Source organism: Lactuca serriola, chromosome 3 (genome assembly GCF_051521515.1).
Source record: "Lactuca serriola cultivar US96UC23 chromosome 3, Lser_US96UC23_V15, whole genome shotgun sequence".
In the NCBI taxonomy this organism is placed as follows: Eukaryota; Viridiplantae; Streptophyta; class Magnoliopsida; order Asterales; family Asteraceae; genus Lactuca; species Lactuca serriola.
Window position 1 is genome coordinate 144,305,377 of NC_136410.1, and position 15,425 is coordinate 144,320,801.

General features: G+C 32.7%; 2 protein-coding genes across 4 annotated transcripts; both read right to left on the minus strand.

Annotated features, from left to right (window-relative positions):
- Nucleotides 1-835: 835 nt before the first annotated feature.
- On the minus strand, nt 836-3,266 carry LOC145093225 (B3 domain-containing protein Os01g0234100-like). Its single transcript, XM_079031298.1, has 7 exons — nt 2,999-3,266; nt 2,799-2,885; nt 2,461-2,492; nt 2,240-2,381; nt 1,936-2,142; nt 1,748-1,814; nt 836-1,619 (listed from the first exon to the last, which is right to left on the minus strand). Exons 1-7 carry the CDS (start codon nt 3,167-3,169, stop codon nt 997-999), a joined length of 1,329 nt encoding a protein of 442 aa, XP_078887424.1. The 5' UTR covers nt 3,170-3,266; the 3' UTR covers nt 836-996.
- A 7,943-nt stretch (nt 3,267-11,209) lies between these two features.
- Nucleotides 11,210-13,094, minus strand: LOC145093227 (cyclin-dependent kinase inhibitor 4-like). Of its 3 annotated transcripts, XR_013702790.1 has the most exons (5): nt 12,446-13,094; nt 12,301-12,350; nt 12,014-12,166; nt 11,790-11,917; nt 11,210-11,540 (listed from the first exon to the last, which is right to left on the minus strand). XR_013702790.1 is itself a non-coding variant. In XM_079031299.1 (4 exons), exons 1-4 carry the CDS (start codon nt 12,632-12,634, stop codon nt 11,848-11,850), a joined length of 462 nt encoding a protein of 153 aa, XP_078887425.1. In that variant the 5' UTR covers nt 12,635-13,094; the 3' UTR covers nt 11,582-11,847. The 3 variants fall into 3 exon arrangements, 2 of the variants coding, with proteins under 2 accessions (XP_078887425.1, XP_078887426.1); XM_079031299.1 differs by lacking the exon at nt 11,210-11,540 and having other exon boundaries at nt 11,582-11,917; XM_079031300.1 differs by lacking the exon at nt 11,210-11,540 and having other exon boundaries at nt 11,582-11,917; nt 12,301-12,347; nt 12,446-13,089.
- Nucleotides 13,095-15,425: the final 2,331 nt, after the last annotated feature.

The following is a 15,425-nucleotide window of genomic DNA, read 5'->3' on the forward strand; positions in this document are numbered from 1 at the left end:
CCGACAATTAATTGTATTTTATATTAAAAATCCTACAAAATCATGTTTAACTAATAATTTATTGAAAATAATTGATCAATAATTATATGTTTTACTATAAAATTTTAATTATTTTTATAACCACGGGCTATAATCTAATATATATATATATATATATATATATATATATATATATATATATATATATATATATATATATATATATATATATATATATACATATATACACACACGCACTCGTTATATGAAATCTTTTTAATTTAAATAGAGACCAAAACCTCAAACAAAATTCATCCATCCAAATTTTGAAGGGGTTGAACATTTTTTCTAAAGAAATACATACCACACGTCCATTTTTATTTTATTTTATTTTTTTTATTTTTTATTTTTTATTATTATTATTTTTTTTTTTTTGCAGTTTAGCCTTAAAAGAATTATATATTTTTTTAAGCAATATATCACAAGGTTTGTTCTTGTCGTCAAATTTTAATAGGATGTCGCTTGAAGTCATGTATGTGTATAAAAATGAATAGTAATACAAAACTACATATAAAAATATTAATTATATACAAAATTATCGCCTTAAATCACACCTTACAAATAGCTCGTTACAATCGATAAAAACTTGAGAATTGACATTACCTCAAAACGGTTTCAAACTTGAAGAAGTGGCTTGAAATCCAAGTGAATGAATTATTTCTATCGGATTCATGATCAGACTTAAAATGTTTTTTTCTTCTATCCCCTCTAAAGACAAACTATATTCTAAAGCATCTTAAAAGTTGTGACTTGTTTGAATTGCCACATCAAATTATCGTCTCTAGCTCCCCTTCAATTGAGTAATGTTTGTCAAATGTATAAAAAAACGAAAATTTTGAAGTTGTAGGCATAGAGAAACAATCCACCAATTACACATACACTTTGACCCAAATTGGTTAAACAAATATTAATGCAAAGAATAAACAAGTTATCAAAATTCAAAACCATCTCCACTTTCTACCATGGTGCATTAACCTCTTCTTGAAACTTCACCTCATGCCTCCCAACCTTCTCTTTTAAACCACCCACAATCACATCCAACTCTCCACATCTCTCCTTCAACCCCACAATCTCATCTTCAATTCTTTTCTTTTCAATCTTCGCTTCATTATACTTTTCAAAATCAAACCTACTTTCTGCTTCCAACACAAATCTTGAAAGTCTACATATTCTCTCGCGTAAAAATCCAACTTTCATCCCCAAAAATTCAAACGATTTCAAGGAATTATCCCATACACCGAATTCCTCCTTAGTTACCGTGACCTTGCACTTCTTGATTTTATTCGCAATTTTTACAGTTTCACCGATCATCCCAACTACCAACTTGTCATACAAATCTTCCGGAAGACAATCATGAAGCAACTCTTTACGGCTGTTACATAGATTGTAGTAGCTCATTTTTACATCTTCCGGAAGCTCTGAGTCAATGCATTGACCTTTGACCATGATTTGGAAACCTTGGAAGGTGGATGGAAGGTTTGGTTTTGAGGTTCTAGAACCTTCTAGAACTTCCGACTCACTTTCGTTTAATGGAGTTGGTGATCTCTGACGCTTGATTTTCTTTGTTGTTGTATCCGTTTCTATTTTGTTAAAAATTAAAAAAATGTTAAATAAAACGAACCAAAACTGCGAGAGAAAATCTCATGGGACCAAAATTGAAAAAATCGGGTAAACTCAGGGACTATAAATGAAATTTACAGAAACAGACCTGGAATTGTGTTTTCTGTTTGCGCCTTCAACTCCAAAAGGCTATCATTCGCTCTGATTATATAAACCTACAAATTAGAAATTGAAGTTAGGTTTTGTTTCTTCTTTTTCTGATTTCATGAATTTGAAGATTTCATGTTTATCGAGAACAAAAATTAAACCATGGAAATAAAAAGAGAAAGATGTCACCTTGAATTTAAATTGTTCGATTAACTGGAAGATTAAAACGTCCCCTTCAAGCAAATTATTTCTATTTGCAAACTTTTTCCACCCTGCACTAAGTCCATTCTTGTGAGCGATGAATTTGATATGATGTAGCTTCTTCTTTTCATCTTCAATGATCATATCACTGTCTGTTTTTGGTAAAAACAGCTTGCTGAATGGCTGTGGAAAGCTCTGCATTCAGGAGAGATGATCAGATGAACAGATGATGAAAATTTTCATGGATAAAAGTAAAGACTGAATCAAAAAGTTGAAAAGACAGTAGATTTACCATCCAATAACCAGAACCAACATGTGCCTTCGCCATCAATTTTATACAGCTGGGATGTTCGCTTCCTAGGGTTGACTGAATCTCTTCAGCTAGAATCATGGCAGGAGTGATTTCAACAGGAGATTTAGAGCATTTTGAGGAGCTGTATGTGAAATAAACACTATTACTTTGAAGATTATTTCATTTAGAGAAGAACAGTGTAGAAATGAAGCAGAACTTACCTCAAACAATTACTGGAAGGATCGGTGATTACCTGTTGATGAAATTAATGATCTGTAAGCTCCATTTATGTGGATTGAACAGAAGAGATATACAGGAAACATGGAAAAGGTCAAAAAAAGAAATTTTGAATGTAACGTTAAACCCTAAACCCCAATAAAGGAAAGATGAACGGAATTGACCGGATTCTAAAAGGTTTTGTGAAGATGGATAGCTAACACTACGAATTGATAATTCCGAGTAATCAATTTGGTAACAAAATCCACATTAATTGTGCAATTGAAAAGCATGATTTCGATAACAAAACGTATCGTTTTCTATGAAATAAAATAAAACTTACGATATTAGGTTTTGGATGTATCTTTTCCGCATTGATTTCACCTGTAGAAACGCCATATCTCACCGGCTTAAACTTTCTTCGCTTGCCCTAACAGAACCACAACCAGATCTAACATTAATCAACCGATGTTTCCGCAAATGCATTGAAAATGACATACGTATAGTTGCAAGTATGGATAAGGAAAGAGAAAAGGGAGAGACCAATAAAGAAGTTGAGGAGGGAGGAGGCGGAGTGGTAGGGAGAGAGGTTTTAGATTCAGCCAATTGGGAGATAGTGAAATCGTCTTCGTCAGAATCATAAATGCTTTTATGCAGGTGGAGATCGGAATTTTGTAGGGGGAAATTGGATGCTTCGGCCACCGGAGCTGCCATAACTTAGAGGGTTTTAGGGAAGAACAAGTAAGAGAAGAGATTGCGGGAAAGTAGCGATGAAATTGATCGAAGGGATTAAGGGGACCTCAAATTGAAAACGTTGGTCATTTTATCTAAGAAATATATTTTTAGTTAATTGCTTTTACAAAAAATTAAATAAATCGTTCATATGTCAAAAAATAAATAAATAACTAAAAAATAATAATAATAGTACAATAGTTTTTATCTAGTGAATAGAAAGATGAGTAAAACAAAAGTTAAAAGTATATTTGATTTCTCTGATATAAATTAGGTTTATCATTCTTTAATATGGAAATGAAAGCTTAATTAAGGTTTGAGTAAATTACACGAATGGTCCTATGGTTTTGGGTAATTTGCGCGTTTTGTTCCTAACTTATTTTTTTAACTCGGAAGATCCCTATTTATTTTTGTTACGCACTTGGTCCCTATTGTTTGTTTTTGTTACACATTTGGTCCTTGCCTTACCTAAAAATACTATTATTTAAATAGGAAAAAATAGTGGGGTATGTAAGGTAATATGAGAGGGTGAGGTTGGGGGTGTGTTTATTTAAATAAATTAAAAAAAAAATTGAGGGTAAAATAGTCTTTTTAGGTAAGACAGGGACCAAACGCGTAACATAAATAAATAGTAGGGACCTTCCGAGTTAAAAAAATAAGTTAGGGACCAAACGTGCAAATTACCCTAAACCATAGGGGCCATTCTTGTAATTTACTCTTAAGGTTTACATGAATGTCTAATCCATTTTATCTTTATCTAACAATCCAAGAATAGTTATCGTTTCAAATGTCTTTGATGACTTTTTTCGTGGAGAAGCTTTAGGAATGATGATGATCATTTCATTATCCACCAAGAAAAACTTGTTTTTGTTGATGGTTTGATTCCTCCACCACATGTTAGATTCACCGATGTATCAAGGATGGTATTAGTTAAATCGAATGGCCTTCGGTTGGCTTCTTAATTATCTTCATAAGAACATAGCAGAAAGTGTTCTCTTTCTACAAATTGCACATGTTATGTGGCAACAAATTGAATCAATTAATCTACTAAATTCAACAATAATTATATTCAATTTTCACATAACTTGGATGATTTTTATACTTATTTGAACGACAGCCATATATATAATAGAAATGAAAGCTAGCTACACACTAGCACAAAAATACACATAGATTAAGATGTTATTGGATGTTGCATCCACGGATACTAATTTTCGGTAGCCTTTGCATTTCTAGACATATCCATTCTAAGAATAAGAATCAATACTTTCAAATAATAATTGTTTATGATACTTTTGTGACTAAACAACAACTTGTTCCGATATATCCAGCACACCTAAATAACAGTACAAAATATCACATTGTTAATCATCCATTCGCAGTTAACAACAAGACGTGCATCAATCCGCTGAAACATATATGAAGAGCTAAATAGAAATCATGGAAATCTATTTGTTCCTTATCTATTTGTTAGATAATAGATTGATTGATTCTCAAAATACAATTACATACCAATATATAAAGAATACATAAAGCCTAATGGCTAAACCATAAAGGGCTTTGGCCTAAACCCTAATCACTAACATCCCTCCGTAGTTTGACGCAGTGGAGACGATTAAACTGGAAAAATAAACAAAAGAAGAAAACATAAAAACTAGATGAAGATAGTGGCATCTGTCACAACTAAGAATTTTGATGTTTTGTAAACATTAAACAATGATAACATTTGTGAACCAAAAATGTGAAAGCATGTATGATGCTTATTCAATAACAACAAAATTTTCATCAAATACTCTATACAAGCACTTCAAATAGTCAACAAAGAATTGGAAACCCTAGAAATTCCAGTTTAAGTCCATTATGGACTAGGATTTCCTTATTGGGCCTAATGGACCAATAAGCTTCCAATTTGACTATTTTGGGCTTAGGACCGTTAAATGGGCCCTAATTGGACCCACTTTCATTTATTTTAACATTTTGGGCCATAATGGGCCTAGAATGAAATAAAATACCCTAATGGACCATAACAAATCTAATTAACCTAATGAGTCATAAAACTCATTCTTTGAGTTATATTGGGCCGTGAATCACCTTCAAACATCAATTGGGCCAAAAATCATCAAAGTGGGCCCCTAATATGGACTTAAGAGCAAAAGAGCCCAAAATCTTTCCTTCTTTTCTCTTTCGCGACCCAAGAAGAAAACAAAAAAAAGGAAAATGGCTAATTATCCAAGCCATGCCACCTCACTAATACATGGAGGTAATCCATGCAAACTAATCACTAAACAATACTCAATCCCATACATCCATGCAACTCTCTCTCTCTCTCTCTCTCTTCTCCCCCCCTCTCTTCTTATGATCGGCCGAGAGCCAAACCACACATACACACAACATCAAAAACTTCTTCCAAACTCTCTCAAATATTCTCATCCTTCCCACTCCAAAATCTTGAAGTTTTGCTTGTGCATCAAGAGGATTTAAGAGAATATCATCACTTCTTGGTAAGTTATACATATCTAAGGATTTTATAACTCTTTTCTCATGGTTAGATCCCTTCTCTTAAACATTTGTGGTAATCATACTCTTAGAATCACCTCAAGTTCGAGATCATCATCAAGGTGTTGCTAGGGCCAAAAATCACCTCACTTTCTTCCATTTCTTCTTCAAAACAATGACCAACAAGCAAAGGTGAGTTCATACCCCTTTATTTTCGGTTTTCATATGTTTTATGGGGGAGAATACAAGTAAAATGTGTAGATCTATGTGTATGTGTATGTCATGTGTGATTTCTTGTGTTTATGTGGTAAATGTGTAACAAAAAGAATAGAAATTTTGAGATCTATGGCTCTAAGAGGAAAATAAACATGATCTAAAATATACTACACTAAAACAAGTCAAGAAAAATTACCCTCTAAGATTAAAATATACATATTGCAACATAAAACTCATTTTTGGGCTATATTTGTCAAACAAACAAAAGTTGGGTTGAAAAATTGCTATTCACGGTTTTCTCATGGATTGAAAGAGTCAAAAAGTAAAAATAAGTGTTTTTATGAACATCATACTCTTTTAAAGGTTAGAAATAAAATTTATGGCTTAATGGGCCAAATTTTGGGATTTTCGGCCCATTAACTAAAAAATTGCGAAAAATACAATTTTCAAGGGGTTGAAATGGTAAACTTCTCAAAAAAGGGGGTAAAAGGGTAAATAAAACTATTTCAGGGGTTAAAATGATGTATTTTCCAAACAAGGATCACAAATGTAAACTTTTTGGAGTTTGGGCCAAAATTGTAAAAATTGCGAAAAGTTTGGGCTTAAACTGAAAAAACTCTTTACTGGAGGGGATGAAACTGCCAAAGAGTAAATTTTGAACCAAAAGCATCATTTAAACAAGTCTAGGGGTTAAAAATGTCAAGAAAATGGTTTAAGGGCCTAAAATGTCTTTTTTTTTATATAAGGGACTAAAATTGTCATTTTTATTAAAGAAGGGCTAAAAAGGTCAAACCTATATTTTGAACCAATTATTTTATTACTAAGATATTTGAGGTCAAAAATACCAAACTACAACTCATAAAAATAGAAAGATGAAAATACGTGAAATTCCAAATACCGTTATAAACAACCGACCGGCCTCGTGCCGATACGAATTTAACAATCACTCAATCAAACTTTCCAACAACTATACTATACCTAAAACAAGTAAACATTCAAATCCTTGGGCTTGAAAGTCTCAAATCATGCTTATTGGGCCTTCGTGACCCATTAACATAACTTTTGAGCCCAACGATAAAAATCAATGTTATTGGGCCTCTTGTGACCCAATTACATGTTTAAGGGACCCTCAATGACTTTTAAGTGCTATTGGGCCTTAGTGGCCCATTAGCATTGCTAGTAAGGTCCAAATAAATCAAATGTGAAACCGATCATCGTGCCCTTCGTATACCCACTAGCCATAAATAATACGGGGGATTAATAGGACCTTGTAATCATCTTTTCCTCGTTTATTAGGCCTACCATCAATTCAAGTAAACAAATACAGGTCAATAATCAATAGTAATCAATTCATTTGGGATTAAGTGAGTAATAACGCGCGACACCAACGAGTGTCGGTCGTAGTCTGTAGTTATAATCAAAGTCTCTTGGAGGGAGAGCGGGAGTTTGTATATAGATCTATACGGGGGTGACTCCCCCACACCTCAGCTGTTCGCTACAGTTAGACTCAACCAGTCTAGGGTGACAAAATCTTAAGATCAATTCCGGCGTTCACCAGAATGCCAAGACAGAAGAACTAGTCATCATCATGCATGGTTATAACGACTCACATAAATAAATCCAATACTATTTGAGTAATCAAGGCAAATCAAAATCATTCGTTATGATGGAATAACAATTCGAACAGTTATATGATATTTTGTTATCAGAAAATATCGGGTTTTCCGGGGGAGATCAACATTTTTCACCGGTACTTTCAATACAAAGCTTTTCATTTATACACGTTTTGAAATCATCATGCGTATATTTATGGATCTTCACACTTTTATATAAACAATTGTCTTTTTCAGAAAATATCGGATTTTCTGGGTTGTTTTCTTACAAACTACACAAAACATTTTCATATCACACCTACTTATGAACTCACCAACATTCCATATGTTGACCGTTTTCAAAATAACTTGTAATCTCAGGTAACAGGTAAGCTAAAGAGTAATACCAAGTATGTTAGGGAATTATGCTTTTGAAAACTATAAAACAATTTGTGCTATGGATTTGTAATGTTAAAACAATGCACTCGAGGTGAACAATGTCAGTTCTAATGTATTGATCCATGGTGATGTTTATGTTATGATTCATGTATATTCATTGTGATGATACTCAATTTAAGTCACGCGAGCCCTCGGACGTTTCCACCATCTGGTTTGGGGGTGTGACAGCATCGGCGCTGGTAGAGCTCTAACAATGGCAGCTAACAACGACTGCTCATCGGAGAAGAAGAGAGAAGATGCGACATCCATAGGTGATTCCGTTGTAGAAAAAGAAAAGTCTTGCGGAAACGTCTATGATCATGCAACCAACGGAAAAGGAGTCCGGAGAAAGGCATTGAGAAAGAAAGAGGGCTCGAGTTGCGACAGACCGAGCCAACCCTGACGATATCGGCAACTGCAATGTTGATAGAGAAAAAAAACAACTACAAATCAGAGGCTGCCCGATGGAGAAGGTGTCATCGGAAGGAGGCAACAACAACATCAAAAGGGGCTGAATTTGAAAAGAGATTTGAAGAAATGGTCAGCCGAGGAGGAGCCAGAAGGCTCAGAGGCAAGGGTCGGAGGAGGTAGAAGTAGACAAGGCAGTGGAAGAAATTGATGAAAGAGCTCTAGTTTGGTGTCAGTGGTTGTTTTATTATTTAGGTGGAAAAGAGAAAAAATAAAAAATATGGAACATAATTAAGGCATCTCTGACGACTATTAGAGAAGGTCGTCTGGGGTTGAAGGCGGTGGTTGTGGGTTGTTGTCACTAGTAGCGTTTTAACCTAGGGCTTTCATATCATGTTATATAATAGATTGATTGTTTCTCAAAAGACAATTATATAAAAATATATAAAGAATACCTAAAACCTAATAATTAAACCCTAAAGGGTTTGGACCTAAATCCTAATCACTAACATTGGTTAAACCCTAATCATTAAGTGATTAGTAACCATATATTTAAAACCCAAAGTTTAAGTAAAATTTTACATTATAATATTTTACATTATAATATAATGCAGAGAGAAAACATTGGCTAAATAACAATACATTATAAACTTTTCTATTTTTCTTTCAATTTGTTATAATTTTTTTACTAACCTACGTACCGAACTTATTTTGTTAACAATTTATTATTGCATAAACGGATAATTTTTGTTAAGTCTGTTTTTATCAATGAACAAACTAAACTAAATATTTTATTAGAACTCTTATTTATATGCACATATATACACAAAACAACTGTTTCATTTTCTTTTTGTTAATTAATTAAAATTTCAAAATATATAAACTAGTTTAATTTGGTTTAAATTTATTAGGGATAGAAAAAATCTAAATAAAGAAACCTAAGATTATTTTGATTTTACCAAAATTCAAAATTGCATTTTGACAAACAACTATATTAATTTGATTTTACTAAAACTATTTTATAAAAAATATAATTACATTTAAGAGATAGTTAATAAATTTAAAGTTTAATTTTAGTTTAATAAACATAAAAGAAGTTAATAGTTATCATGTACATTTATAGTTAATAAAGCTATTCTAGTTATTAGATTATCGTGATTCTCATCAAACCTACTACATTAGACTATTTTTGTAATCGTAAAGAATGATACGAGTGGTAAATTGAAAACAGTAAATAACAAGGTAAAAGCATTAATTTGTTACGGTCTTTCAACAAGATAATCTTACTCTCCTAATAAAAGAAAAAGAGTAGGGCTGACAATTCTTGATACGACACGTGGCACGACCCGCGACACGACACGAAATAAATGAGTTTGGGTTGAGTTTTTCAACCCGTCAACCCGCTAACCCTCCAACCCGTTTATTAAACGGGTCATATATGAGTTTCTCAAAAAATAAACGGGTTGACCCGCCAACCTGTTTATATTCTTAATAAAAAAAATATTTTATTTTTAAATGTATTTATGTATCAAGTATTAATATTTAATAAGGATTACAAAAATATATCATTTATTCATAGACCATTTGACTGTTTTGACATTATGACTCGTGGTGAATGGTCTAATGTCATAAGTCGTAACCTATAAGACTAAGTTTGTAACATGTTTCTATGAATGTTTTTAATTTTCATTTGGATGTTTAAGACTTAAATATGTAAAATTCGGACCCATGAACCCAAATCTGACCCACAAACCCGCCAACTTGTGAACCCGTTTAAATAAATGGGTTGGTGGGTCATATATGAGTTTATGTTCCAAACCCGCCAACCCGTGACCTGTATATTTAAATGGATTGTGTTTGGGTTGACATATTTTGACACGCCAACCCGCCAACCCGCGACACGCCAACCCGAACACGACACGATTGTCAGGCCTAAAAAAGAGACTTGAAACTTACCAGGTTCAACAACAAAAGTATGGGAAGTTGGAGAACAGAGTCACAGATCACAAAGCCACGGAGGCCACAAGTTCGTCGGCTGTCGGAAGTACTGTTCACGAATGTTGTTGATCATAATAGCAATCGGTGAACAGAGAGGTCAGTACAAATCTATTGCCCATCGGAGAGGAAGCACCGGTAACAGATATTAGTCAGAATAACAGGCGAACGGAGAGACGAAGACGTGAACGCTCCGACAGAGGAAGCATTTTTCGGTGAACAAATTTTTTTTCCACCAACACTGATGATCCTTTAGTGTTTGATAAATTGAATCGTTTTTGAATTTTAGTGTTTTACTTTTCTAGTCCAGTGGTTATCCTAATTTTTCTTATGATTTATTTTGATTTTTTCAATAAAATTCAGGATTTTTGTTTGATTACTCATTTACTTTCCTAATCTATCAATTATATGATAAATAATTAAATAAGAACTAATTTTCTAGTTTTTTTTCAATTATTTATTCATCTACACTTGTGTTATAACGAACAAGGAGGCCAAAAAGTTTGGGCAAAAATAAAACCATACACACATATACATAATATAGGTATTAGTATTTAGAAAAACAGGGGAGCCACGGCTCCCGATGGCTCTTTAAAGCATCCGCCCCTTGATGCTTGTCATTACTCATTAAGGTTCTTTAACATAGATGAGTAACGTGAGACATACATCACATTTCAGATTTTAAGGATGAGGTGACATTTAATTAACTTATTTACAGTTTTAATTATAAAAAAAGTGTTATAATTTTTTTTATATTTGTGACATATAAATTTGGTAAAAGAAGACATACATGTTATGGCAAACTATAAAACGACTCATGTAGATGTTTTGGAATGGAAAAAGAAGACATACATGTTATGGCAAACTATAAAACGACTCATGTAATTTTCACTCTATAATTTAATTTAATACAAAAAAACTCAAATAGAAACAACAAAAATAACAAAAATCAACTTTACTCAAAACCAAATAACCAATTTTATATACACAAAAAAAAAAAAGATATTCTCTCAATATATGAGCTAATGACATCCATACAATCATTGTTTTCCATCAATGCTCATCCCAATAGAATGTTTTTTCACACGTGTCCGTAGCCGTCGGTGTAATTTGCATTTGTCTTTCCCCCATTCCGACCCCAAACTCCGGTTATCTCACCGCCGGTACCAACTCCGGCGACTACCATGATTAATTTCTAACATTCGACTCTAAAACCACAAGTTAAATATCGAAATTAAACAAGATGAGATGAAAAAGAACCTAGCTTGTAATCAGTGATGTGATAATTTTTTTGTTCATATGATCAGAAGCAGAAGGAATTGCAGTTAAAGGTACAACAATGTCAATGTACGTACTACTCTTCTTCCTCATTTTGTCTTTCAATGGCTTTTCCGTACAGAAATTCAGAGTTCAGACTCTTAATAATAATAAAAAAACTGCACATTAATTAATTCTACCTTAAATTTGTTACGAATTAATTTCATGTAATAATTATCAATCGTCATCTTATCATCTTCATGGCTTCAGTTGAACCCACTCGAATCGACCTTCTGATGGCGTCTCGTTTACAATGTCGAAATTGTACCTGAAAGTTTATGGGGTATGATCGAATCTCAGTTTTTGTTTTGTGTTTTGAAATTTTAGTTCTTAAATTTGATGAAAATGAAGAACGAGAACTCACTTGTCTTTGAAGCGTTTATGGAGGTCTTTCTCCGCGGCGGTGAAAAATTCTTCGAGCTCAGCCGTTGGCACTGTACGGCGGCGACAATTGGTTGTTGTTGACGACGGCTTTGATTTGAGCATCTCCGGTGGTTTGGATTCGGTGCTCGGTTTGCTGAAATGAACATCGATGAGTTTCGATTTGGTTTTAAAGGAATGGTGAAAATGTAACGACGCTGGATCATAAAACTTCATCTTCTTAAATTTGAAGAAACTATGAGAAGAATGAGATTACAGCCATTAACAAACCTTGCTCTTGTGTCCAAATTACAACTCGCAATTGTTTCAAATTCATCCTGCTAATTCGAAACCGAAAAAAATCAAATTATGACATTCACACAGAAGGAATCAGAGAGTATAAAAAAAGTTGAACAATTATCATTCATACGCATACCTTCAGATCTGCGAATTCCAATTCTTCTGTTGATCCATTAACTGAGAAACAAGACACTACATTGTGATCGCCGGCGGAAGTGCCTGTCTCGGTCTCCTTCTCCGTCGTAATTTGACTGAACGGTGACTTCGGTTCTCCATTACCGACCTTTCTCCTCTTCTCTGCAACCACCGAAGCTTTGGTCCTCATTCCTACCGAAGCAATGTCAATCGCCAACTTCTTTGCTGCAGTTCCTTGTATATATACTCGACTATTTATACGCACGCACACATGTTATATAGTTAGTTATTCGAATGGAGAATAATATCTTCTGTGATTCTTCTGTTTTTTTTTTTTTTTAGTTTTAGAGAGAGATAGGGGAGAGTGGAGGTGATGATGAGGACGTTGGTGATGGCAGGGATTCCGTTTGAATGCTGGTTGTTGATTGGGTGTGGGTAGTTGTGGTCCTCACTTTCTCTCTCTACATCGTTGTTACACTTCTACTGTGTGTCGGGAGTGTGATTTGATGGCGCCGTTACCTGATCCACGATCAACCCGTCGTCAATCTACCGGTATACGGTGGCTGGCTGGCTGGCCGGCGCCCCTATCCTGCGGTTACAAGTTGCAACTCATAAGTGAATCGTTTTCAACGCAGCTCATTTGGTGATTATTTGGTGTCCAGCAAATTTCTTAATTTTATGGATTGTTCTTTTTTATATATATATATATATATATATATATATATATATATATATATATATATATATATATATATAGGGAAGAATTATATAGAAAATGAATTATTAGGGCAACACATATTTGAACCAATGAAAACATGACAACACATCACTTCTACAATAACTTCCACAATACATTACTTGTGAAGAAAGAAATGGACACGTGTCATTTGATTATTGGTTCCGATAGATGTTGTCATAGTTATTTGTTTTCCATAGAACTCATTCATATATATATATATATATATATATATATATATATATATATATATATATATATATATATATATATATATACATACTAGGTGTAAGATAATTTTAAAAAAAAAAATATGAAATTTTAAACATTTAAGAAGTTTGAATTTACAAAAAAAAAAATAGAAAAATACTGAATTATTAAAATTAAATTGTTTGTTTTTTTTAAATTAAACAAATAATTAAGATAAATAAACAAAGGAAACTAATGAAACTTTAATTTATAAAATTTGAAATTAGAAGAAAGTCAATTAATGAAATTGATATGCATTTATTATTATATTTATTGTAAATACTACATTTAAATATTATGTGGAAATTAATAAATTGAAAAAAAATCACAAAATGCGATGTGGAAAAAAATTAATTAAAAATAACCACAAAATGACATGTGGCCAAATCAATGAGAGTGTGACATACGACAAAAAAGTTTTTTATTATATATATATATATATATATATATATATATATATATATATATATATATATATATATATATATATATACACAAAGAGAGAGAGAGGTCCAGGTGTTTAAAGTAATTATTGTGTTATTGTATGCATAAATGTGGACCAATCATTTTAAAAACCTAGATAGGGGTAAAATTGTAATCTTAGCTTTTAATTAATTTTGGTAATTAATTATTCAATACATAAACCCTTTAATTTAGGCAAAATCGTTTACATTTACCGCTTTAAAACCCTAGACAGAAAACATCGACATTTAACAATCAAGCAGCTCTTGATTGCTTCTCTCCTGGTTCCGACATAGTGTGTGAAGGCAAGAGAGGTGGGTGGTTGAATCAAGGGGATGAAGAGGCGGCAGTTGGTTCTAGGGGTGAGCATTTAGACCGGCCCGGACCGAACCGGATCGGACCGGCTCTTGGACTGGACCGGTTATGGAGAATTTTGTGGACCATGGACTGGACCGGATGAGTCGTGTCCGTGTCCGGGTCCAGGTCCAGGTTTTCCGGTTTTTGGACCCGTTTGGACCGGTACAACTTTAATTGCTTAGAGTATAATAAGTAATCTACATTGATGTATAATATTATAACTTGCAAAATTAATATGTTTCCTTTTCACGCCTAACTAATCTACATTGATGTATAATATTATAACTTGCAATTTGCAAAAATTAATTTTCCAAATAAAAGCAACTAACATATAAATCAAGTTCACCAACAAAAGTTAAACAATTTTAAGACAAACATACAAAAGTATTACCGTAACAACAAAAATGATAGTTTAAACTTTAAAATCAATCAAACTAATAAATTTCATAAACTCATAATCTAATCTTCCATTGAATCTTTCTCATATCATTGTCATCCATATGTAACATATTTAAAGCTTGTGCAATCTCTAAATAAACACAAATGAAAATATTGTTAGTATTTAATAAAAAGTAATAATTGTATAAAAAAAGAATAAAGATTGTAATTTTTTTACCCAAAGCTATATCATCATCGTTCAAAATGTCATCAACTATCGGATTTGTAAACTTTATCACCTAATCTTGGGTGCATAACAAAGCTTCAACTATCAATGTTGATAAACTAGTTTGATACTCACTTACAACTCTACCACAAGTGCTAAACACGGACTCAGAATTATAGTATAAAATAATACTAAAAAGCTGAATTATTTCAGCTTTGATAGCTCTACATTGAAGGATTGCAACTCAGTGAATATAATACCAAAATAAACAAAATTTTAGTCTAAATTCATCTACAAATTGTAAACTAAATGTTGGAAAAAACCGTAGGTCAATCCGACTTAAAACGAATGAGTTATGGGTGTTTAAAAAACGTCACATATTATAAAATCTTGCTAAAAAGCTGAATTTTTTCAACTTTGATAGCTCTACTTTGAAGGATTGTAACTCAGTGAATATAATACCAAAATAAACAAAATTATAGTCTAAACTCATCTAAAAAGTGTAAACTAAATGTTGGAAAAAATCAGAGGCCGATCTGACTTAAAATGAATGAGTTATGGGTGTTTAAAAAA

Coding starts and splice junctions, on each gene's coding strand:
- LOC145093225 (XM_079031298.1), bottom strand. CDS start 3,169: ATGGCAGCTCCGGTGGCCGAAGCATCCAATTTCCCCCTACAAAATTCC. Junction 2,493..2,798: donor TACATCCAAAACCTAATATC/GTAAGTTTTATT, acceptor TTTCATCAACAG/GTAATCACCGATCCTTCCAG. Junction 1,620..1,747: donor AACAGAAAACACAATTCCAG/GTCTGTTTCTGT, acceptor TTAACAAAATAG/AAACGGATACAACAACAAAG.
- LOC145093227 (XM_079031299.1), bottom strand. CDS start 12,634: ATGAGGACCAAAGCTTCGGTGGTTGCAGAGAAGAGGAGAAAGGTCGGT. Junction 12,167..12,300: donor AATTTGGACACAAGAGCAAG/GTTTGTTAATGG, acceptor TGTTCATTTCAG/CAAACCGAGCACCGAATCCA. Junction 11,918..12,013: donor CATAAACGCTTCAAAGACAA/GTGAGTTCTCGT, acceptor ATAAACTTTCAG/GTACAATTTCGACATTGTAA.